At 37.5% G+C, this 24051-nt stretch overlaps 1 protein-coding gene across 6 annotated transcripts in view; it reads left to right on the forward strand.

Moving 5' to 3' along the window:
• Nucleotides 1–24051, forward strand: part of APP (amyloid beta precursor protein) — a 244331-nt gene that overhangs the window by 31526 nt on the left and 188754 nt on the right. For all 6 annotated transcript variants that reach the window (XM_019729863.3, XM_019729864.3, XM_019729865.3 and 3 more), the window contains exon 2: nt 21682–21849. In XM_019729863.3, the coding sequence (XP_019585422.1) occupies nt 21682–21849 (168 nt within the window). The remainder of the gene's footprint in view (nt 1–21681; nt 21850–24051) is intronic.

The following is a 24051-nucleotide window of genomic DNA, read 5'->3' on the forward strand; positions in this document are numbered from 1 at the left end:
TTGGATAAATAATGAAGTGTTTTATTTTATGGACCTTTTCAGTACTTTATTGATAATATAAATTTATATTTCCCAGGAATAGATATACTCAAAGGAAAATAATATAATTTATTCTTAGTAGTGAATTCCCATCTAAAAGATGGTTTAAGTAGAATTTTTTTCCCTGCTTTGTTCTTTTCTGTGGTGGTAAAGGAGGAAGGAAGGGAAGACTTATTGCTAAAAATACCAGTTGCTAAAAAGAAGTGTTAAAAAGAAGTCTTTGGGTGTTAAAGCCTTCATATTTGTGCTGTCCAGACCTGACACATTTAGGAACAGGAACTTGCCTGTAGCATAATCTTAGCCAAACTATTGAGTCACTTCTAAGTTTTTTAATGTTACAAAATGTCTCACAGAATATTATGAATATCCAAAACAGGTTTTCTTGAGGATTTTTTTGAATTATATAAAATATGGAGAGGTACTTGCTCAGAGCCTATATGTAAAATTCAAAGACAATTGTTAAGGTGTGCTTCCCAGCTATAAGCCACTATTGTCATAATAAAGCATATCTCCTTATGAAAAAATTCTTTGTTTTTTTCTGCAATCTTATTCCTTGAAAAGTTAGTGTGATGCTACCTCCAGAAACACATTAAGAAACATGGTGCTCTTCAAACAGAAACTTAAAACAAAGTTTTCTCTCAGAAGTGTTTGAAAACTTTTTGCTAAATGTAATCTGTTAGGGCCCAATTATAACAGTACAAATTCTGTGGTCTTAAACATTATTGAATCATATGCTCTGTCTAGTTTGGTTGGCAAATGTACCTTTCATATGAATTACAGTCTATTCATTTGTATTTGGAGGTATAACCACTCTAGTTTTTGTGTGATGTTGAATGCGTTATAGCTTCTTTAGAGAGAAAATTAATATAACATTTTAATACATTATTTGAGGAAAACAGTACTTAAGAAATAGGGGGTTTTTAGGTATGATATTAATTATCTTTTACTTACCTTGTGCTTTTTATTTATCACCAGAAGAGCTCCCCAATATCACAAAACGTGTAAAAGTCTGTAAAGGTCCTCCAAGGACCTTCCCTTTATAGAAAAGGAAATTTAGTTTAGGAGTTGTGCTGACTTCTCTCACTTGTGTGAAAAAAATGGGAAAATCAGAAGTAATGTGTATTTTCTATTGAAAAAGCAGTAGCAGTAACTTATGCTCTATGTTGTACAAACAAAAGCACTGGTTGTTTTCTCTCCCTAGGTATGTGCTTCCGTTCAGAGTTATGACATCCAGGTCTTCTGCCTTTTCTTATTCTTATTTACCCATTGTTTTTATTTAATATGACTTGATTGAAGTTTACAAATGTGATTTTTGAATCCAGGATATGATTTAAGTACCTGCACCTGTCACCAACTGCCTCACATTTATTTTCCTAAATGAAAAGCCAAGTTTTCCTTTGGCAGACCATCTTGATTGATTTTACCTGTATAATTAAAAAGGCAAAAGACCTGGAGTTTTTCATTATAACTGGGACCTTATAAAGTTCTTGATTTTTACTTTTTGTGTATTTCTGAATGCTTATGATTTGCTTTTGAAATATTTTAGGTATTTGGGAACACATCTTCATTCTTACCATATCTTTTCTTGTTCTGTATTCTACACGTCGTATAATTATTTTGCCTACAGCCAAATCTGATGCTTTATTATCATCAGTTCATACCTGGTTATCACTGTAAAGAATGTCAAGAATTGTTTGGTTTGTCTGCTTAGCCACAGGGAAGCAGTGCTCTGTGATAAGCAGTGCTTACAACACTGCTCTGTGATATGCACTCATGTCATGTGATATGACACTCACTGCTCATGTCACTGGATACCTGGTGACACCCACTGCTCTTACTTCCTTTAAGGCTTCTTTTTGGTTTTATTTATTTTGTTTTACTTAAAATAACCACGTTAAATTGTGCTTGATCATCCATTTCAAATATCTTACAACTTTTTTCAAATTCTTTTCCACATGCCCTAAATGTGCCACAATAGAAAGGGTCCCATGGCCAAAATATGCTTTGGAAACCTTGGTATTAAAAAAACAAAAACAAACAAACAAACAAAAAAAACTGGCTTCATTATTATAGGATTTTCCAAAGCCTCCATCAATATCCCTCTTTAAGGATCTATTCACCATATGTGTTTGACAACAGAATTCCCCCCATTACCAAGAAATAACTGTTAACATCTTTTGGAAACTGTTTTTGAGAGCACTGATTTCTTAAATTCCACTGGGCCATTTTGAGTATATATTTCTTATATACTCAGTGATATATTTAATAATTTATTGGTATGAGCTTGTAACAGAATTGCCCTATATCAGAGAAGCTCACTATAAAAAAAATGAATTTTCCCTGTGGCTAAGCAGACAAATCAAACAATTCTTGACATCTTACATCTTGAAATTTGCTACATGTCGTTAACCCAGTTGTGATTCATTGATAGTAAACTTTCAGAGTGGACATCATGAACCTTACAGTGGACATTTTGAAAGGAGCTGAAATAGCTTAGATGGTTTAAAAATACTGCATAGACTTAGTGAGTCAGATCTGCCACAGTGAGCTTGCAGATTGTGGCTGGGATTGAGGACACATGGGCTGTAGTGTCATTCCTAGTTTGTCTCTCTTGGAAACAACTTGGCAGGCAGACATCTTGCGGATAAATAAGGAAAGATTGTCTGTTTCATGTGGCATAAGACATTATATAAAACAGTGTGTCATAGCTGGTTATATAGTCAGCGTTTTCCTTCGAGCAGAAAATCCTCTCTCAGGATTCCTGCATCAACAGCAGACATCTTTGTGAGGCTAGCACTCAGGAGATTTCAAGTGCTATATATTCATTAGTTCAGTCTCTCTGGATGACTCAGGAAGTTTCTCAGATTGGAATTCTTTTTCTTTCTTTCTTCCTGCTAGATACAAGCTCATTCAATATGGTTAGCTCTTTTTAAAACAAATTGCTTTCTATCCATTGTATGTATGTTATTGAATTTTAATCCTCTTAATAACTAGTGAGGTGGAGTGTTACTATATCCATTGTAGAGATTAAAAAAGAAAAATCAAATGTTCGAGTTTGGGTTCCCGTACACAGCCAGTAAATGCCTGACACAGAATTTGACCTTTTCCTTTTAATTCCAGGGTACATATTAGTACCTCAGGTGTGGGTCCCCTCAGCCATTACCTTCTACAGGGACCCTGAACCATCTGTAAGTCCCCTGAGGCATGTAGACTATGGACAAGTGATGGATTCGACCAGGTTCAAAGTTACCGATACAGGACATGAAGAAACTTTTGGAAACAATTTTTTTAGTTGTGTCTTTTCGTAGGTCTTTTGATGTATGTAATTTGTTAGCATACACTTGTTTTTCCAGTAGAGTTAATAAATTATTCAAAGGGATTCTAGTGGTTTAGCCCTTTGTCCCTTTGTCTGAGTCATTCATTATGACTTGATTGGCTATAATGAGAAAGTATTTACCCAGGGAGAGATCTGGCTGGGTTCCTTGGTCTTGGAGCCATAGTTATGAGTATGTTTTTCTGCTTTCTTGTGTATTTTCATCAGACACAGTGGCCACACCTTTGTGTGTGTGTGTAGGTTGGATAATTAATCATCAAGACTTCTTCATTGACATATTAGTATTATAGATTGACCCACAGGCAGTTAATACAATAAAGTTATTTTTTTTATTATTGTATACAAAATAATTATAGGACAATCTTGAGGGGCGGTTGGTTTATCCTGTTTAAGGTTAATAACTTTTGATATCCTGGGTATCTTTTAAAAATTAACATATATACATATTTGCATCTGTGGAGGGAGAGCTATGTATTTTATAGAATTTATATAGTTATAATTTTTACATTGTTTCAGTTGAATTAACTATTACAGTATGTTCTGGAAGGAAATCTCTTCTGTTCAAGCAGTATTTATTTGAGTGCCAATATTGCTCTGAGTATTATCCTAGTAACATAGAGATGAGTATGACATGACTTTTTTGCCCTAAGGAAATAGCTTAGGTCAGGGATTTTAACCTAAGCCCTATGGACATTTTGAATCAGATAGTTCTTAATTGGGGGAAGTCTGGGGGAGGCTGTCCTGTGCTTACAGGATACGTAGTAACCTCCCCCACCTCTGCCCAACAAAAGCACCACCCAAATTGTGACAATTAACTTTGCCAAGAACCTTGAGCCTCCGCCTAGAAACAAATTGTAGGGTTCATAAAGCAAGGTGGCTTACAATCCATATGAGTTAGCAAGCTTTCCCCAGTGGAGAACCATTGCATAGCTGAACAATACAGAAGATTAGTGCTGGTAAAAGCTACTCTTGACTGAAGATTGGCCATGCTTATAAAGGAAAGTGAATGCGTGTGGATACTTGAGAGTTTACCGTCATTAGGCCAGAAGAGTTCAATGTTAGGTGTACACCCATGTCATTCCCTCTTTAGAAAAAAACTGTGCCTGTAAAACACCTTTAAGCAAATCTGAAAAGTTACCTTTATTTTAATTACTTAAAATTCTTATTACTTAGAATTATATACCACGAGCAACTGCAGTAAGGTGGGATGCCTGAATACACCTGCTGTCTTGTGTGTGTGTGTGTGTGTGTGTGTGTGTGTGTGTGTGTGTTCACATTTGAGTACTTCTCTTGTTTTATTTGTACAGATTTGTTTAAAAAGTTTTCCTTGTGTGAACACTCCATGGTTAGAGTTCTTGGTAGAACTTAAATCTTTCCAACACAATATAATGCCTCTCTTCCTCAAGGGCAGGATACAGAGTGTATTGCAAGCTCTTTCCCTGTTTTAGGGCTTATTCCAATGTAGACATGTCAGAAATACATCCCTGCAGTTCAGGAATGGGTTAGCAATGCAAGATTCCAGATCATTCTTTCCCCAGATGACATTAGCCCAGTGTGCCATGAAAGAAGAGCAGCGCTGCACAGCTCCATTAAACATCTGCTAGCTTTGAAAATTTTAATAATTTTCCATCACTCAAGATAATGAAAGGTAGATGGATCGAACTACTGTATTGCCTACGAGAACTCCTGGTGTGACGTGGGGCACACAGCAATCTTGGCAGAATGGGATATTTGCAAATAAATCAGGGAAGCGGTGACTAGTACGATTATTTCCTTCCTTCTTGCATCCCATCGGGATGAACTCCAGTTCTCTAGCACGATGTATTCTGACCTCTGGTGTTAGCTGGAAAAGTACTGTACCCTTACGCCCAGATACCATCATCCCATGTGTCCTCACGCTCAACATGTACAAGCCTCAGAATCTTTGCCACTTCCATTTTCTGCCCTCACTGCCCTTGTTCTTCTTCTGGTATGGTGCAGGTATGGTCAAGGTCAAGGTATAGTCTGGTATGGTCAGGGCACATCTCCCTCTTCCCTGTGCTCTAGGGCTGACTTCACTATTCATTGTGGGCCCAACAATATCTTTTGGGAGCCAAAGAAATGTTTCCATTTTAGTTTCTTTTAAAATCAGAAGAAAAAAAAATGACAGTAATAATGAACAAATAGTAATGAAGCCACCCTGAATCATAGCCATCTTTATATCAAAATACAACTTTTAATATTTTTTTTTCGAGAGGGAAGAGCCCACGAAAGACGTCAGGCGCCCATGCATCCCCCACATGCACAGATGGGAAGCTGCTGTTGCTCTCTCTTTGAAATGTGGCTCCCGTGGCTTTGGACGTTTATTACAAATTCAAAGTAATTCACACCTAACCCTGTCCTACGTTTCACTTTTCCTCTCCTCACGCTCACCATACGTACATTTTCTGCTCCAGTCTTTCGTCTGCCTACTCTATGTAAACTCCATCTTCCTCCTCCTCCAAATCAAACCAGTCACTGCTTTATCACTTCAAGAGCTGTTACTAGTGAGTGGGGGCTCCTTGTTTTCCTCTGTGTCGTATGTCCACTGAAGTCAGGGATGTTTGGGTAACACCTACATCTCCAGTCTTGAATGTGTTCAGTACCTGGAAAATGTTTTATCTTAATATAAGATATCAAGCCAGAACTTTCCTGAGACTTAGGAATCAAACAACTCTGAAACCTTGTCCATTTGAAGTGGGAAGGACAAGTGTTTGATAACCATCAGCATATTCTGTTTGGCTTAGCTGCTCAACAGTTATTTCCTGTCTCTTCCTCTTCGTTTGTTCAGGTGTATTTTTTTACACTAGCCTTCACTTTAGGTGTTAGGTTACGCTGAAATCTCTGAGAATTAGTTTTGTGTTGCTGAGGGCTTTTAGCTGCAGGAATTTTTTAAACAGTCGATTGGATGCTGTATTAAAGAAGTCTGGCTGTCCACGCTGTTTGTGCCATTCTTGGAGTCCAGTGAGATAATCTGATTATTTTTAATGCTGCCTGAATTGCAAAATGATGCTCCTCTCAGGAATGTGTTATCAGAGAGTCAGGAAATGAACACTGAACCTTGTTGAGCCACATCAGTCATAAGCCACCTTGCTTTTTCCACCCTGTTGTTTCTTCCCCTACCCCCAAGAGAAGCCTGAGGTTCTTGAACAAGTTGAGCTGTCACTACCGTGTTTCCCCGAAAATAAGACCTAGCCGGACCATCAGCTGTAATGTGTCTTTTGGAGCAAAAATTAATATAAGACTTGGTCTTATTTTAATATAATATAAGACCAGACATGATATGATATGATATGATATATGATATGATATGATACCAGGTATAACATGATATGATACCGGGTCTTATATTAATTTTTGCTCCAAAAGACGCATTAGACCTGATGGTCCAGCTAGGTTTTATTTTTGGGGAAACACAGTAGTACTTGGGAGTTGGTAAAGACAGGGGTGTGGGTGCTGCATTTTTGCATATTCTTTTCTTCACATTAGGAAATTACTCCTGGTGCCACAAGAAAAAAAAATCTCACAGGTATGTAAGTTGGAATTTATTTTGTATCGTTCCACGCCTTTGTTAATAATCACATTTTCTACATTCTAGTTTATTATTGTTTTCTTTTTTTCATGCCAGGCATTCCTTAATGCGTTCCATAAATATTGAGTGCTTGTATGTGGGGGAGAGACAGAGACAGAAGTGATAAAGACCAAGAAGGATCTCAGGCGGACAGTGAAGCAGTATCTTCCATCTTATTTGCATTTACTTAAAACAAAAAATGACTATTAACTGCTGTTGCACTCACGTGAAGTGTTTAGATATTCTTCTAATAGCTAAGACTTAGGTGAATACTCAGGTAGTAACCACCATAAACTGCATCCTCATAGTAACAGCATCCCACAGACTTTGACCATTGTCACTTTCAAATTGCCTTCATGTAGATCACATCTGGGCCCCCAAAGTGGCCCTTGAGTTCTCTCCTCACTTAGAGATAAAGAAACTAAGACTCAGGAGTTTTGTCACTGAAATTGACATTAGAAGTGAACGGAAGAGTAAGACTACATGTTTTTTTGGCTCCTGGTCTTCTATTGTGTCTGTACCAATTCTTTTATGTGGCAAAGAAAGTAGAAATAGTCTTCACTATTACCACCCCGTCAGAATTATTTTCTCCTATGTGTTATAGTTCCCAGTAGTGTTTATCCTGATAGGAAAGGCAATTTGAAAAATTCTGATTGTGTCTTAAGGCTATAGAGAGGGAAAGTTTCTTTGAGAAGCGCCTTGGTGCCTTACTTAAGAAGGATAATCTACCTGTGCTTATCAAGTAAATACCCTGAAACTTGAACCATGAGTATTCTTCAGTGTCATAACCCTGGAGGGAAGGAAACAATTCTGGCTTATGCGAAAACTGACAAGTGAACAATACGGTTTGAACAGTGAGCAGGCATGCTATTGGAAAGTTACTGTAGATTTTTTCACATCAACGTAATATTCTCTCTGACTTTATGTTTGTATAGCAGTTTTCTCCTATCCCAAAATTCCTCATAATTAAAACAGAATAAGCAGACGGGAAAAGTAGATAACGTAAATATTAATGCAAATTTGAAAGAAAATAAACCAAAGGACATAATGTAAATAGCCTTTCTCCTTATCAAAAATAAATACTTCATGTTCTCTTCCTGAAATTGTTCTATAAATATTCTGAAAAGGAAGAAGTTCTACGACCATGAATTCTTTGATGCCACTTCACATATAAATATTTGAACTCTTTTTCCATATAATGTACTTATTTATAATCTTTCTTGTTCCAACAAATTGTAAGTGACTTCTTACTATCCATATATAAATGTGAACACGTGTATATGTGTGTATGTATGAAGGGGTAAGAACAAGAAGTAAATGGTACATATCTGAATTCTTTGTCTCAATTAGCTTTCATGCAGTGAATTTTTTATGCCCTCTTCTTACCCTTCCCACTTGACCGATCTTCTCTCATGTGACTTGCTTTAAAGACTTTTCAAGAACTTTTTTATACATTTTGTTAATTATTATCCTTCCACTGTTAATGGAAAACAGTCTAATGGTGAGGACAGGTTAGTACCATTTGACAAAGCAGACGCTCACAGGCCCATGCTGAAACACACAAGTGCCTTAAATTTGGCGCTGATAATCAGCCTGCTGACTCTCTAACTGCTGAACTGCTCTGCCTCAGGCTAGGAGGAAATCAGAGGGAAATGACTTCCCAGAGCATTTCATAGGGCTGGGGTTCATGTGTCTGCCCTTCATCTCCCTGAGAGCTGCTCTGAGATTTTAATGTACACTGAAAGACAGTATTGTATCTTAACGTACCTGGAAAATGAGCATCTCTATAAAGGTCGTCAGCCTTATTAGTATTTTCGTACCATTTTAGTACTAGAAATTATAGCGATATGAAAGGATATGGACAGTCTGGAATGAACCAGGCCCAGATATGTGTACAGGCTTCCTTACTGCAGCCCAAGACTAGGAATCCCAGTAGCCAACTCTCCCCATTCTAGTCCTAATTGTCTTCTCACCTACTTGGTTCTACAATGGCCTGAAGCCTGATAGTCTGGTAGAGGGTATAAAGGAAAACACCGTGTTTCCCCGAAAGTAAGACCTAGCTGGACAATCAGCTCTAATGCTTCTTTTGGAGCAAAAATTAATACAAGACCCGGTCTTGTATATTATATTATATAAGATCCGGTCTTATAGTAAAATAAGACTGGGTCTTATATTAATTTTTGCTCCAAGAGGTGCACTGGAGCTGATTGTCCGGCTAGGTCTTATTTTCGGGGAAACACGGAATTTTTGAGCTGACAACAGGTAGAGAAATACGCCCTTTTTTTCCTTGTCCAATTAGTATGGGTAACTCAAAGATGGCAGCTGTGTGAGTATGGTCCCCCGTACATGTTCTAACTAAATGATAAAGTGGCTCCCTTTATAAACCTCCTACCTCTCTTGGAAGGTTGTTTTCCTGTTTTTTCCCCACCTGAAGCTTATTCGAAGACTTCTGTTCTCCAGGTAATGATCCCTTGGTTCTTTTTTTCTTCTATACTATACATTTCAGTCAACACTGTTGCGGGTATGTTGAGAAGAAATAAAGAGGAAAAAAATAGAACTGAAAAACTTGAATTTGTACTTACTTGTATCTTAGGCATGTCAGCATAAGCTTTATGCTCTAGCAAGTCATTATAAGTGCTATTGATAAAGTAAAAGTCGCTTTTAGAGCCATGTCATTGGATAATAAATATGATATTGCATACATGATAAGTGCATTTGCCAGGGGATGAGTGAGGTATCACAAATGTCATGGCAACTTCCATAGTCTTATGTTGAGAAGAGGAACAGTGATAACAATTTAGCTTGCAAATTATGTGGAGATAGTATATTCCCAGGCAAGAAAATAAATTACATGTTTAGCGTATAATGATTCCACTTACTTGGCTCTGTCTGGGCACTAAACCCAGGTGACATTGAGGCTTTAATTTCAGGACTTGTTTGATGCCACCTGGGAGAAATCTGGTATGATCTCAATGTGCGGTATCAAATGCCTGAAGTGCTTGACCCAGCATTCCAGAACTCCATGCCCCCCTATTTCTCACCCCACCCGCTTCTCTGCACACACATCTGCCTCCTAGAGCAGGCTGGGCTGGCTGGGGCTGTGTGTGGCAAGAACCGTTACTGCTGTGTGATGCAAGGACATAATACCGCTTGGTGAACTGTGATGTTAGTGGCGTGTGTGTTTGGTGATGAAATTTCATGTCCTTTGCTGGACGAAATGTAATTAGAAAAAGATTTTGTATTCTCACAACCACATGTAAACTGTGAAAGGGGCATGGTCTAATTAATAGCATTAAACTTCTCAGATTTTAAATATTTCCTTTGAAATGCTTATTGAGTGAAAACAAAATATATTTAATAAAAGAAAGAAAACCTGTGCACCTAAACAAAGTGGTTATTATTTACAGGCATATAAAAAAAGTTCAGAGGCCTACAATATCAGTCAGATTTAGAGAGCCAATAATTGATTTCCATCCCCTTAAAAGCATCACTGCATGTGTTTAGACTATTGTCTTATTTCCTCCTATCCTTTTTCTCTAGTTCTAGAAGATAAAAGCAAGAGATATGACTCATGTGTCCGTAGAGGAGCCATTTTCTTATCTGATCTGCATCTCCTATAATACATTAAATATCAAATATTTATCCTGTTTCTGGATATAAGTGTGGTCTGTGCCAGCCAAACTGCCAGTCAAACTGAAGTCCTGACTTCCTAAGGGTGTATAAAGACTAAGAGGTAGTGACAAGTATACAATAAGATTAATAAAAGGCAAATGGGGAATATGTTGACATGAGCACAATTTATTGTGTTGTAAATTTTGTGCTGGCTTCTGTCTGCCATGTTTAGGGAAGCCCTGTTTGATAGAAATATAAGCCACATGTGTAATTACAAGCTTTCTAGGAGCCACATCAAAAAAAGTAAAAATAAAGAATTAAAATAAATTTTAGTGATGTTTTATTTAACCCAATGATAATCATTGCAGCATAAAAATTATTAATAAGGTATCTTACAACATATCTTTCGTACTAAGTCATCACAGTCTCAATTGGGACACTAAATTTTCATTGGAAAAAATTGACGTTTAAGGTTCATTAAATTACAGTCAAAAAAGTAGATTTACTTGCCCAAGTTGTTTTAAATGTGCTTGAAAGTTTTTCTGTAATACATTTTCCAAATTTAAAGTTTTACATGTGCATTAATTACTTTTAAATTAAATGAAAAATTCAATTCCTCATGTGAACTGGCTACATGTCAAGGGCTAAGAAAGCACGTATGGCTATTGCTCGCTCTATCAGACAGTACACGTCCGGGGTACTCAACAGTATAGTCATTTTCTTAAGCTAGGTAAGGGAGGAGAGGTTTCCAGAATACAGAGCTCTGCATAAATACAGAAGGGAGCAGAGATTTTTGAGCATGAAGTCCCATAGGTGAATGATAGAAAAGACTGAAAAATCGATTTTCGGGCAGACCAGTGCTTCACAAGCTGCGTGTCGCTGAGTTGACGATTGCACAGCTGTGAGGGTTTCACACAATTTTATTCGAGCACTAGGTCCTACTGCTTAAAAACTTTGGAAAGCTGTTAACCTCATCGAACTTCCCGCCCAATTGCGGGACCACTTCTGAAACCCTGATAGATGGTTATCCATCTATTTAAGTGGCTACTCTTGGGACTCACCATCTCAGGAGGTTCCTCGCAACCAGTCTCCATCATTGCCGTTTACATCTCAGGCTCGTCCTTGGGATTTGCCTTCAGATGTCTTCCACCCTTATTTTTCTCCTATTTTCTATAAAATTTGAAAAAAGGTGGAGATTTACTAGCCTAGGAGAGAAGCCCTCAGAAGAACCCAACCCTGCTTGAACTTGGACTCCTAACTTCCAGAACAGTGAGGAAATGAATTCCTGTTGTTCAAGCCAAAAAAGAGGATACAATTTGATAAAGTTTGTTTTGATAAAATTAACACTTAATAAAATTTGTCCTGATAAAATTTTGTTTCCTTCCAAGGTAATTATTTAGTATTTATCTAAAAATGTGAATGCTACATTATTCTAGATGTGATTTGACACAGCAAGATTTCCTATAATCATCTGGGGCTCCCTATTTGTAAAGAATAAGGATGCATTAGCTTGCTTGCTTGCTTGCTTCCTTCCTTCCTTTTTCATTTTTATCTCATGAAACCTTTGGAAATTTATCCTACCCAGCTGTGCCTTTCCTGTCCTGTACTACTTCAAAAAATTATTTCAAACAAAATACAGAGTCTTGTATGTATATACTTTAAAAATTCAATTTGAAAATGTTCCTACATTCTGAAGTAATTTTCAACCCGGATTCTATCACTTAATGTTAGTTATGCCTATCAAATCTATGCCTGTATAAGTTTCTCTCGATGTGATAATGCTACATAGCCAGAACCACCCCAAAATTCCGTGCCTTACAATAATAACCATTTATTATAGCTTACAAGCCTGTGCGTTAGCTGAACTTGGCCAGATATGCTAGAAAACAATAGAACTCCAGAAATTGAACATATATAGAATATCTCTTATATCTAAAATGGAGAGGAGTAATAGAATTGGATTTTTCTGTGTTGTATTATGTGCTACATGCAAGAGCTGTCAGAACTAGTGAAAATCATACTGGAAAATTGTTCATTTGCTACCATCAAATTTCTTTACAATGAATGCCATTCAAACTAGCATCTCTGAGGAGCCCAGTTTCTGAATCGGCCAGCTTGTTAGCAACGTGACTTAAGTGCAAAAGCTCTAGAATGAGATTTTTAGGAAAGCACTGTCATTTAAGATTTGCTATAATTGATCTCAACCAGTAAACTTGTGTGTGTGTGTGTGTGTGTGTGTGTGTGTGCGCAGTACTGCTATCAGCACTACCACTACATACTATACTGTAATTCTACAGTAGTCATATATGCAGGGATATATATAGGTGGATATATGCTCACTGTTGAAAAATTAGAAAATGTAGATTAAATAAGCTAAGGGTTGATGAATGTGCACTGACAGTTGAAATGTTGAGGATTCCAGATCCCTACTTTGCATATTCAGTTAGCTGCTTCTAATTTAAGGAAATAACTAATTTAGTAGAAAGTTTTGTATGTGCATTTCAGGGGAGATTTCTTAAAGAGGAAGCTGCCAAGTTACTAGATGTTAATATCTAGTGATTTAAATTTAAGAAATGCAGGTTAAACATTTAAACTGTGGATTTGCTTCCCCCTTCACTTGCTCTAAAAATGCTTTTTTAAAAGCCAGTAGCAAAGAACTATAAAATACTACTACCACAGGAGAAAAGTTATTTGAAAAAAACATTCAAGATTTAAAAATAACAACGCGTGAGAACTAGTAGCTGGAATGCTAACTGGCCTCTTATGAAAAAAGCAGGTGTGGACTTTGAAATAACCGCCTAGGCAGGTTTTGAGCCTTTCTGATTATCTAAAGAGATGTGGAGGTGCCTTATCTTGGTTCTTCTGAGAGTCTGAGAGTCAAATGAGACCATGAAGGGAAAGGCCTAAGCAGACTCTTCGATTTTTACCGTTAACTCTTTTCCTATCTCCGTGTACAGAAGGTCAAGGCTGATGAGATATAGCAGTACTGAGGTAGTCAAAATAGTAAACATGTTATGATATTGTATGGGTTACATGGTGGCTATATGAAACATGCTAGTAAAACTTCCAGTTAAAGACAGAACTAAAGAGAGAAACCATTTCTACATCAGTGATTTGAAAAGAATTTGACTGTATCCATGTAAGGGCACATTAGACACAATTATATATATTATATATATGATTTATATATACGTAAATATATATCTATATCATGCATATATGTATGCAGTTAAAATATAGAACATTTAGTGTTGAGGAGTAAATAGACATTAATTGGATCAAAAACTTTTTTTAGACATGAATTGAATCAAAAACTACTTTTTAGGCAAATAGTTTGGTTGCCATGCATGAAGCTCTTTTTTAAAAAAAATTCCAGGTTTGTGTCTCTTCTGGCCAGTGGACATCACTCTTTCTTGGGCCTGCAAAAATTCATGCTTTTTTTTTTTTAAATTCATGCTTTTAACATTGGTAATTTTGTGAGTGTTGAATAACAAAAATTTCTGTTTAGAGAACCCCGGATTTCCTACTGGGCATCAGCAACAAGAATTTTTTACCAGCGTTGTAGAAAGAGAGGAAGGAGATGGAAGGAGTTTTGGGTCAACTTTAGAACATCTACCTTTAGAGCAGAAAGAAAAAATTGATATTGTCAAATGACAAAACTAAAAAACTTTATTAATGAGTCACTCCTTTGTTCAGGGGTAAATAATCCACGGGTTGGGGGAGTAGTGTCTCACAAGCAGCGGAGGATTGTTCTGAGGGATTTGGGGCAAGAGCGAGTTTTATAAAGAGTGTTAGGACAGGCGATGTGGAAACAGGCATGTTTGGCTATGTACGGGGTCATGGATTTTCTTATAAGGCTAACAGGTCCTATTTTCTGAGTTGGAGAATTGTGATTGGTGTATGTCAGGTTTCCTTGACGGGTCTTTCCCTTAACTGCCGGCTGACTTGGGTTTAGATTTGTGATGTGGGCCAGGCCACTGGGGCTGCCTCCATTTTATGGGTCCCTACATAAGAATTAACTTGATCAGTATTGACAGAGGCCATGTACTCATCAAGAAGCAATAACTTGTCATTTGAAGCCAGGTCAACAGTGCCCCCAATGTCAAATTTCAAGGAGTGAAATAATGTGGATTAGGTCTCTGAAAGGAATGTTTTTTTCTTTCTTGATTCACTTTGGTGGCAAATCGTTTTCAGCCTGAAATTTGAGCTCTGAAATAGTTGTGCAGCAAAAAGTGGATGTGATGAGCGTGGCTGATTGTGCACAGGTAAATTGAAGCTGTGTATAGACAGTTTCAGTAACTGCATTTCATTTTTCTGTATGCTGTGACTAGCTTCTCCATTTTTCCTCAACACACACACACACACACACAGACACACACACACAAGGGGAAAACCTTGGAAAATTGCAATTTTCTGTCTTAATTTGAGAGTTAGCCTGGTCACGTCAACAAAACCCTAGATGGACTCAGTCCAGCTCCCATCTCTGCTTCCTAATTGTGTGACCTTGGACAAATCCTAACCAGCCTTTTCCTTCTCTTTAGAGTTGGGATGGATGATTTTACAGATTCCTCCAGTTCTGTAGTTCCAATTTTAAATTTAGTTCTCCTCTGTTAGAGATAAAATGGGCAATTGCAGATGTTCTGTTTAAGATTTTTTTTTTTTTTGCATTTAAAGGAAAACTGGACAGTCTTTGCAGAATGAAAATTAATTTATGAAGTACTAAGTGATGCTTACTTCCCTCTTGAAAGGGATTCACTCTCAAATCTTCTAGATTGTGATTCTAAAGGACAGTTGATTATATTGAAAATGCAAAATTTGTTTTAAAATGAAATTTAGACTTGGTGACTATAGTGGCCAACACTGTATTGCATAACTGAAATTTGCTAAGAGGGTAGAACGTAAATAAACAAACAAAAAATTTAAAAGCATTTTTCTGGGGTATAGTTAAATTACGTCCAGGTTAAGGAAAAACTATTTATGGGAGGAAACCATGGATGTGATAGAAATAGTATCACTGTGTTTTTTAAAAGATGCTATACGTACAAGAATCCAATCCCGAGGAAATTGTGAACTGATTAAAAAGTACCAAGTTCTCCACTATATGAGGCCAACTATTCAGACTGGTGAGAAGTCTGTTCCAATGCAGAAACCAGATGGTTTTTATTAGCTACAAACCTTAAAATTACATAAATCCATGGATGCTACTAAGCTATGGATCTATGCTTTTCCTCGCCAAGTGAGGCTTTGCAGCCAGTGAAACACAGAGCTCCTTGTTCCCTTTTCCCTTTTAGTGGGGACTGTGTGGGGAGGAATGCTGCCAAGCCTGCTCTATAAGGAATTTTGATCTCCTTGATGATAATAAAGAGAGAAACTTTGGAGGGAGAGGGAACACCCAGTTTGAACAACAGCTGGAGAAACTGGTTTTGCACTTGTAAATGGCAGCTTCTAGCTGTAGGTTTCCTAGTTCATTTATGCAGACTGTCCCAGAGTGAGGTGTATATGATTATATTTGTTTATTTTAATTTCCCTTTAGCCCTTTAAAAGCCTTTTTTTTTTTTTTTTTTTAAGTGAACTTGCTTTGGAAAGTCCATGTTCACTTCAGTATTCTCTATATTGTGACCTTTAAATATTTTTCTGGTAGCAAATGATTGTTTATAGAAGAGTTGCAGCATTTTTACATGGAATATTTATAGCTCTGTAGTGCAGAGCGTTCTGTAAATAGCCTCTTGATTTTGAGGCAGTGTGTATTGATGCTCCATTGTTTTAGCCAGTTATTTTGTTCATTGTCATTGGACACTTTTCCCATGGGAAAGCATCTCGAGGCCCATGATGTCAGTGGAAAGTCATTCAATTGACAATAATTACCTTCATCTTCAGTTTCTCAGAAATGAAAGGACCATGAATGGCCAGTTCTTCCAGGGTTCTAAGCTTTTAGGTGTTGTCTTAGGTTTTTGCAAAGTCACCTTGAGTTACCTGAGAAACTGTTAAAAGATGAAAACAACATTAAAATGTAAGTTATTTAAGTGGTTACATTTCCCATCCACCAAAGCATTTGCATTTCTTTTCTATGAAAAAGAGAAATGTTTTTAAAAAGTTAAGAATACCTCTTTACGATGACGTTGACAGGATGCATTTTCACTGGCAGTAAATAACTTGTAAGACTCAAAGGTTTCACTTTTAAGAGTGTCTATACTAACCGGTCCTCCAGAGGACCCTGTGTACATATTAAGCCATTTCTTTGAGGCTTCATTCAGAAAAAGGGATTTGAGTAAACCTTTGGGCCCATGGATGGCTAAGTATTAGCTCCTATACGACTGACCACCTTGGCTGAGGATAGTTTCCTTCTGGCTGAATGCCAGATATTGAACTGTTCCTAGCAAGCAGGCTTTTTCCTTAAAGGATCCTGTGGGTTACTTGTCTTGTTTTAATTAACTGAGCAGGGTTTTGTTACTTAAAACGTGGAATTCTTTGCAGGTGGTCTTCAGTAAGAATAGAAGAGCTTCTGGTTCAATTTGTATCTCCCCCAAAATTGCTCTGATCATCTTGTATATACTTGGTGTTGGTTTGTGAAAGAATTTTTGCCTGATAAACATGTCTTATTGTGTGGTTTAAGTATTTATTTGTGAAGGGCCTCTTGTAAGGTCAAATGTAACAGATGTATACACACAGCCAATTTTTAAATTTCTGGTATAATAATTTGCCCTAATTATTATGGGATCAAAATTTTAACTATTCAACAATCTCCACTTTAGAAAACAGGGCATGTTAATGATCACTGCTTAATATTAGATCTCATTTTGCTGAAAACCCAAAAGGTACTGAAGCATATATTTTCTCATCTTCCATTGGGAAAAATGAAGAGGGCACAATTAAAGATGTTCTCTAGTAATATGAGCCATAATCAATTCATTTGAAGAGATATGAAAAGGATTACCATTCAGTAGTCAGCATTACAAACATAAAAACCGATGGTGTTAAAATAACTGTAAAGTCAAGAAGAGGAAAGGATGACCAGGAAATAGAAGAAACAAAAAGAAGTTAGAAGTCAAGGTAGGAGAAAATGGAGAAGCATTTATTTGATGTGTTTGTCATGTAGGGTGACCAGTTGTCTGAGCTTGCCAGGGACTTTCCAGGTTTGGGCACTAAAAGTCTCACCTGGAAACCCCTTCTCCCTAGACACCCTGGGATGGTTGGTCATCCTTATTGTTAGGTCAAGGACTTGGCCTGAGTTATTGCTTTGTCCTCAGAAGTACATCAGTGCCTAGTATGTGTTACATACTCAGACTTACTGAATAAAGCAAGAAAGGTTAGCCGCTGCCATATTTTATTGTTACTGTTGTCATTTTGGGGTTGCCTCTCTGCAGTGAGGAGTTGAGAAAGTGAGATCACCAATACCTTTTGAAGTAGATGAAAGCTGTGGCCCAGTCTTTAGGACGGTCCTGTGCTGTGATTGGAGGACTGCTAGTTAATGATGGCATAATCAGAACTAAGTAAGGAAAGCCAGGATAGTTCACTGGGACAGAAGCCAGGGGAAAAGACATCCAAGGACGAGTTCATGTATGGCCAAGAGGGGAAAAGTGACAGGTCCTGAAGAAAAAGCCTGTTTGGTTTCTCAGCTAGGAAGTCAGAGTAACTTTTGAGAAGGCAGTTTGAGTTGACCGGTGGGAATGTAAACCAGATCTCAGGGGGTGTAAGAAGCAGGTTAGAAGGTGGTAACAAGGAGTGTTCAAATCACCAGCTGATTTAATTGAAAGAAACTGGAAGAAGCTTTGTTAAGAGCAGGGATCAACAAACTGGCCCACTGGCCACTGGCCAAATCTGGCCCACTGACCAATACTGCCTGTTTTGTAAATAATTTATTGGAAAACAGCCGCACCCCATTTTGCATATTGTCTCAGGCTGTTTTTGCATTGTTACCACAGAGACTGTATGGCTCACAAAAACCTATTAGGTGGGTGCAAAAGTAATTACGATTTTTGCAATTACTTTTAACTTTTTTAAACCGCAGTTACTTTTGCACTCAACCTACTAAAATATTTACTTACTGTCTGGCCGTTTGCAGAAAAAATTTGCACACCTCCTGCTTCAGAGGTTAAGTAGAATGGAGGAAAGTGTTTATTGTTCGTTTTTCCAGAGCAGATCAAAGGCTATTCACGGATGTATTATGGAGCCGGAGAAAAGAAGGAGCATATTAGGTATCTATTGCTGTGTTAAAAGGTTCCCCAGACTTACTGGTTTAAAACAACAAACATTTATTATCTCGGTTTCTGTGGGTCAGGAATTTGGGAGTGTCTTCGGGGTGTTTCTGGCTGCAGGTCTCTCTTGAGGTTTCAGTCATGTCAGCCAGCCCTGCAGTCATGTGAGGGCTTGACTGAAGTTGGAGTTGGTTTCCAGGCTCACTCACATCGCTGTACACAGGAGACATTGTTTCCTCCTCACTGGGACACTGGGGCCTCTCCACAGGGCTGTGTCGTCACACCATGGCAGCTAACCTCCCCCACAACAAGTCATCCCGTGATGGGATGGGAAGAAGCGTGGTTCCCTTTATGACCTTGCCTTGGAGGTCACACATCGTTTTTCCCGTCTTCTATTTGTTGCACAGACAAACTCTGATCCATGAGGGGCAGGCACTGACAAAAGCGTGGTGATTCCAGTACTGGATTATAAATTCCTTGAGGGCACAGGCCTTATTTTATATATAAATTCGTATATTTTATATATATTACAAATATATTTCATATCCTCCATAGCATCTAGTTTAGGGCCTTATCTATAGGTATCTGATTGTTATTTGAGTTTTCCACGGTGTTACTGTCTTGCTACTTATTTCAATAAAATTGGCAGAATTTGCATTCTCATTTTTAGGATCAAGACGTTTGGGTTTCCTCTTATTCCCTCAGGAAAGCTGTTGAAACATAAGTGTATCGCGCCTTCTGCTTAGGCTGCTTCTCGGCATCTTTGGAGAATGAACCTCTCAGTTTCTGGCTTAGAAGTCGTTGGAGGTGGCAAGGGACCCAAATTGGGGAGTTGAAGGGTCCCACCTATTGTTCCTGACAATGTGATACTGTGGCCTCCTCTGGCAATATAGAGGCAGAATTTTGTTACCGTGTTTCCCCGAAAATAAGACCTAGCCCGACAATCGGCTCTAATACGTCTTTTGGAACAAAAATTAATGTAAGACCCGGTCTTATTTTACTATAAGACCGGGTCTTCCATTTATAATAAAATAAGACCGGGTCTTATATAATATAATGCAATACAAAATATAATACCCGGTCTTATGTTAATTTTTGCTCCAAAAGACGGATTAGAGCTGATTGTCCGACTAGGTCTTATTTTCAGGAAAACAGGGTAATTATATATGCCTTGCAAAGTAGAACTGAAAATGTAAAAACGATTGCCTGAAACATGGTTTTAAAGGTTTTGCCAAGAGTTTGCACTCAGGCCTGTGACAGAGCTCAGCTGGGTTCAGTGCAAGTTTTATTTATTTATTTTTTAAAGACGTAAATCCTCTCTTGTGGTTGAACAAAGCACATGTGAAGATGACTAGAATGGACAAATGTTTGATCTATTTTTACCTCTCCATGGGGAGAAATGTCAGGAAGATGTTGCTTTAAGTGAAAACTCTCAGTGCAATTTTAGTTCTTTTTCTTTTTTCCTCCTGTGAACGATTTTTTTTTAATGATACAAGTTATTATTGAATCATCCAGTTCCCTACTCCATGAATGGCTTCTGTTGGAAGTTAACTCTTCTTGGCATGGATAATCTCACATTTATTTCCTCAGTAGCTCAATTTAACAAAGGAGGAATTATTTTGCTTAATATGTCTGTTGATTTCTTGGTTTCGAATAACATTTTTACTTCTGTGAATTTATTTTTCATCCCTTGCTGATTTTTTTTTTTTTGTCGATATCAGAACCTATTAAATGAGATAGTACAGATATTTCAGGACTTCCATTTCCCCCTTTAAAAATATGTACGTGAACGAATCATTTAATAAAGCTAATCTTTATATTTAAAAAATATACAAAGGGTGCCATATATACATTTTAAGAAAGGAAAACTATTAAAATTGTAATACTCTATATACACCGATTACAAAAGATGAACAGAGTTGACTTCTGCAATTACAAGAGGCGCTCAAAGTGGTTACCATCAGCGTCCAGACACTTCTGATTCCGGCGAAGTACTGCTTGAGTAACGTTGACTAAAGTGCCCACTTGTATACATTTTTGGCACTCCTGGTATTTACATTAAGGTGATACCTATGCGCAGGACAGTTTGGAAATACAGGAGGGCGTTCCTTTCCAAGTTATTTGTTAAATGGTGCATTGCCTGCAGTGGGACTTGCTCAGACCTATTGAGAACTTCCCGCACAGCAGGGGGCCCTCGCTCTGCTGGGCCCTGCAGGAGACCTTGTTGTCTCCTTGCTCTGTGGTTGGGAAGATGGGACGTCAGCACCCTTAATGTACTCTGAAGCCGAGAGTGTGATAACCAGGAAATGCTCTGGGGAAAACCAGTTAATGGCCGACATATTGTTATATTTGAGCATGGTGAATTGTACAGTAGTCTTTCTGCTCAAAAAATTATAATGGAGTCACTTGCTAAGTTGTAATGCATACTAGGACTGTGCCTTCAGCTCTGAGAGGTGACATACGTCACCCCCAGACCTGATCATCACACAGGACCTGGCCTTGTTCTTTGTGTGAGTCAGTTGGAGGTTACTATGAGAATGTGGTTTCCTCCAAAGTGATTATATCTGTTACAGAAAAACATTTTATTGTCAGAACCTTCCAGTAGACACCACAAAAATCTGCCGTGTGAAAATGGATAAACTTTTCAATGAATGCATGCCTCCTAATATTGCTAATGTTTTCATTTCAATGTTAAAAAAAGAAGACATCAAGGTGGTGGGAGATGTATGTAGCATCCATAATACTTAACTGATAGGAATGCAGAAGGCAGGCCTGTCATAATTGAGAATTAGCAAGAATAGAACTATGTTTGATAGTGTCGTCTAGTTCCACACTCCATTTTACAGCCCTTCCCCTGACCTGTAACCCAGAACTATGGATTTCTACAACTAACTGAGACTTTGTTTTTTCAGGTGCCCACTGATGGCAATGCCGGCCTGCTTGCGGAACCCCAGGTCGCCATGTTCTGTGGCAAACTGAACATGCACATGAATGTGCAGAATGGGAAGTGGGAGCCAGATCCATCAGGGACCAAGACCTGCATTGGCACCAAGGAGGGCATCCTACAGTACTGCCAAGAAGTAAGTCCCCTCTGGTTCATGTTGGATCACGTGCATTTATTTTTATTTTTTTGTAACTTCTTAAATATTTGTGTTTTATTGCTTGCAGTGAAAATCTTTGTTCCTCATGAGTCACTATACCATTGATAATATTTAGTTGCTGTACTACCTTCATAAATGTTTTTTAAAATTATGTTATGACCATCAATAAACCAACTGAGTAAAATATAAGCTATGTTGGCATTTTTCTGTTATCTTTAAAATATATCCCACTACGCTATACAGACAAGGTATTGTGTTCAAAAGTGACTAGAATTAAATTTCCTCTTTTTATGTTGCCAATTTGATATATTTTAGTTCATTTATTTCTGTTTGTATTCAGTTCTAGGTTTTCCCTCCTTATTAATTTTACTTTATGAAAAAGTAAAATGTTCACATTGTTAAAGCATTGAAACTATAAACAGTTACACTCAGAAATCTCACTTGCCACCCATCCTCTGTTGATAAACATTTTCATTGTTCCTGAGTTGTCCTTTTTGCAAAAGGGAATGTTTTTTGGTTTTTTTTCTATATGCACTGTTGTGCACTTTGCCCTTTTTTTATTATTGAAGTTTATTGGGGTGACAATTGTTTATAAAGTTACATAGATTTCAGGTGTACAATTCTGTGATACATCATCTATATCTCACATTGTGTGTTTACCACCCAGAGTCAGTTCTCCTTCCATCACCATATATTTGGCCCTATTTATCCTCTTCTAGAACCTCCCCACCCCCACTTTGCTCTTTTGACATAACTTTTATATGCTGGAAATCACAGCCTCTCCATATGTAGAGATCTCTGTCTTTTGCATAATTCTTCCTATTTTCCTTGCTGTTGCATACAGGGTATTCCTTCCTTATTAATGCAGTTTAAAATCATTGGAGTCCCAGGCATTTTATCCCTCACTCACTAGACACTTATCTATTTTAGGACATGTGACTATTTATGTTTTAAGAACATTTAAAGGAATTAGTCTTACGCATTTTGGAAAAGGAAAATTCCTTACCCATCATATAAACAGCAAGATAGCCTGGCAACATTTTTTTGTTGTTGTAATCTTTTATATACTAGAAAATTTCCTGTAGCCTTCTTGGATCAAAAATGAGTATGTAATGAAATACACATACACACACACACACACACACATTTTAAGAGATATTAACATTTTGGTCCACATTGCTCAAGCAGTAGTTCACCATAATCAGAAGTGTCTGGACACTGATGGTAACCACTTTGAGCACCTCTTGTAATTGCAGAAGTCAAACATGACTTGTTATCGGTGTATATTGATTATTACAATTTTAATACAGTTTTTTCCTTTCTTAAAATGTGTATACATTTTTTTGGCACCCTCTGTATACACATGCACACACACACGATGTATATATAAGTATATAATTTTTGGTAGCACTCTAAGAAAGGACAGTCTCTAAATATTAACTTTCATGTTTTGAGAAGCAAAACAGCATGTACATATCACAATATATTATATAGCAAGTAATTTTTATCTTCAAGGAGTATGAATCATGATGTGAAAAGATAATTCTCTATGTTTAAGTAGAAATCATTAGTATTTAAGTGATATTTAATATATTTTTCAAAACATTCTGCCTGCTTATTTATTAAATAGGGATTGATTATTCACTTTTGGCCATTTATGACATTTCTAAAATGTATTCTTTAGAAATAAAATTCACATTCAACTAAAGAGTTCCTCTAGTACAATTTTGCACATAGATTATAACCTTGGTAAATTGAAGCTCTGTGTGTGCATGCTTCTGGATATACGTACAAATTATATATTTTGAATGTGAAATAAATTTTTTTTTAAAAAGGCTAGAACTCAAATTTAGTCAGTGACTTTGACCACATCATCGTTTTCTATTGAGTGGTTCTTTTCATGTGTGTATCAGAGTTTGCATCCAAATTTTTCCTCCCTTTGTTTTACTTAGGAATAATGCAATATTTTTGCATTTGCATGACGGCCCTATACAAATTACTCTCCTTGACCTTGGGAATGACCCTGATTTCCACTGCACTTAGAAATCCCAGGAGTGCCTGGGTAGCTTCACTTCCTGTTCCAGTCTGTTGTCTGTCTCAGGGCTAAGCCACAGAGTGGTTCTTCTCAGTCTCTCTTTGCCAGATTGTTAGTGGCTGTGGAGTGGAAGGGGAGGGGAGTAA

Source organism: Rhinolophus sinicus, chromosome 17 (assembly GCF_057876585.1).
Source record: "Rhinolophus sinicus isolate RSI-liver-muscle chromosome 17, RSI-T2T, whole genome shotgun sequence".
Taxonomy (NCBI): Eukaryota; Metazoa; Chordata; class Mammalia; order Chiroptera; family Rhinolophidae; genus Rhinolophus; species Rhinolophus sinicus.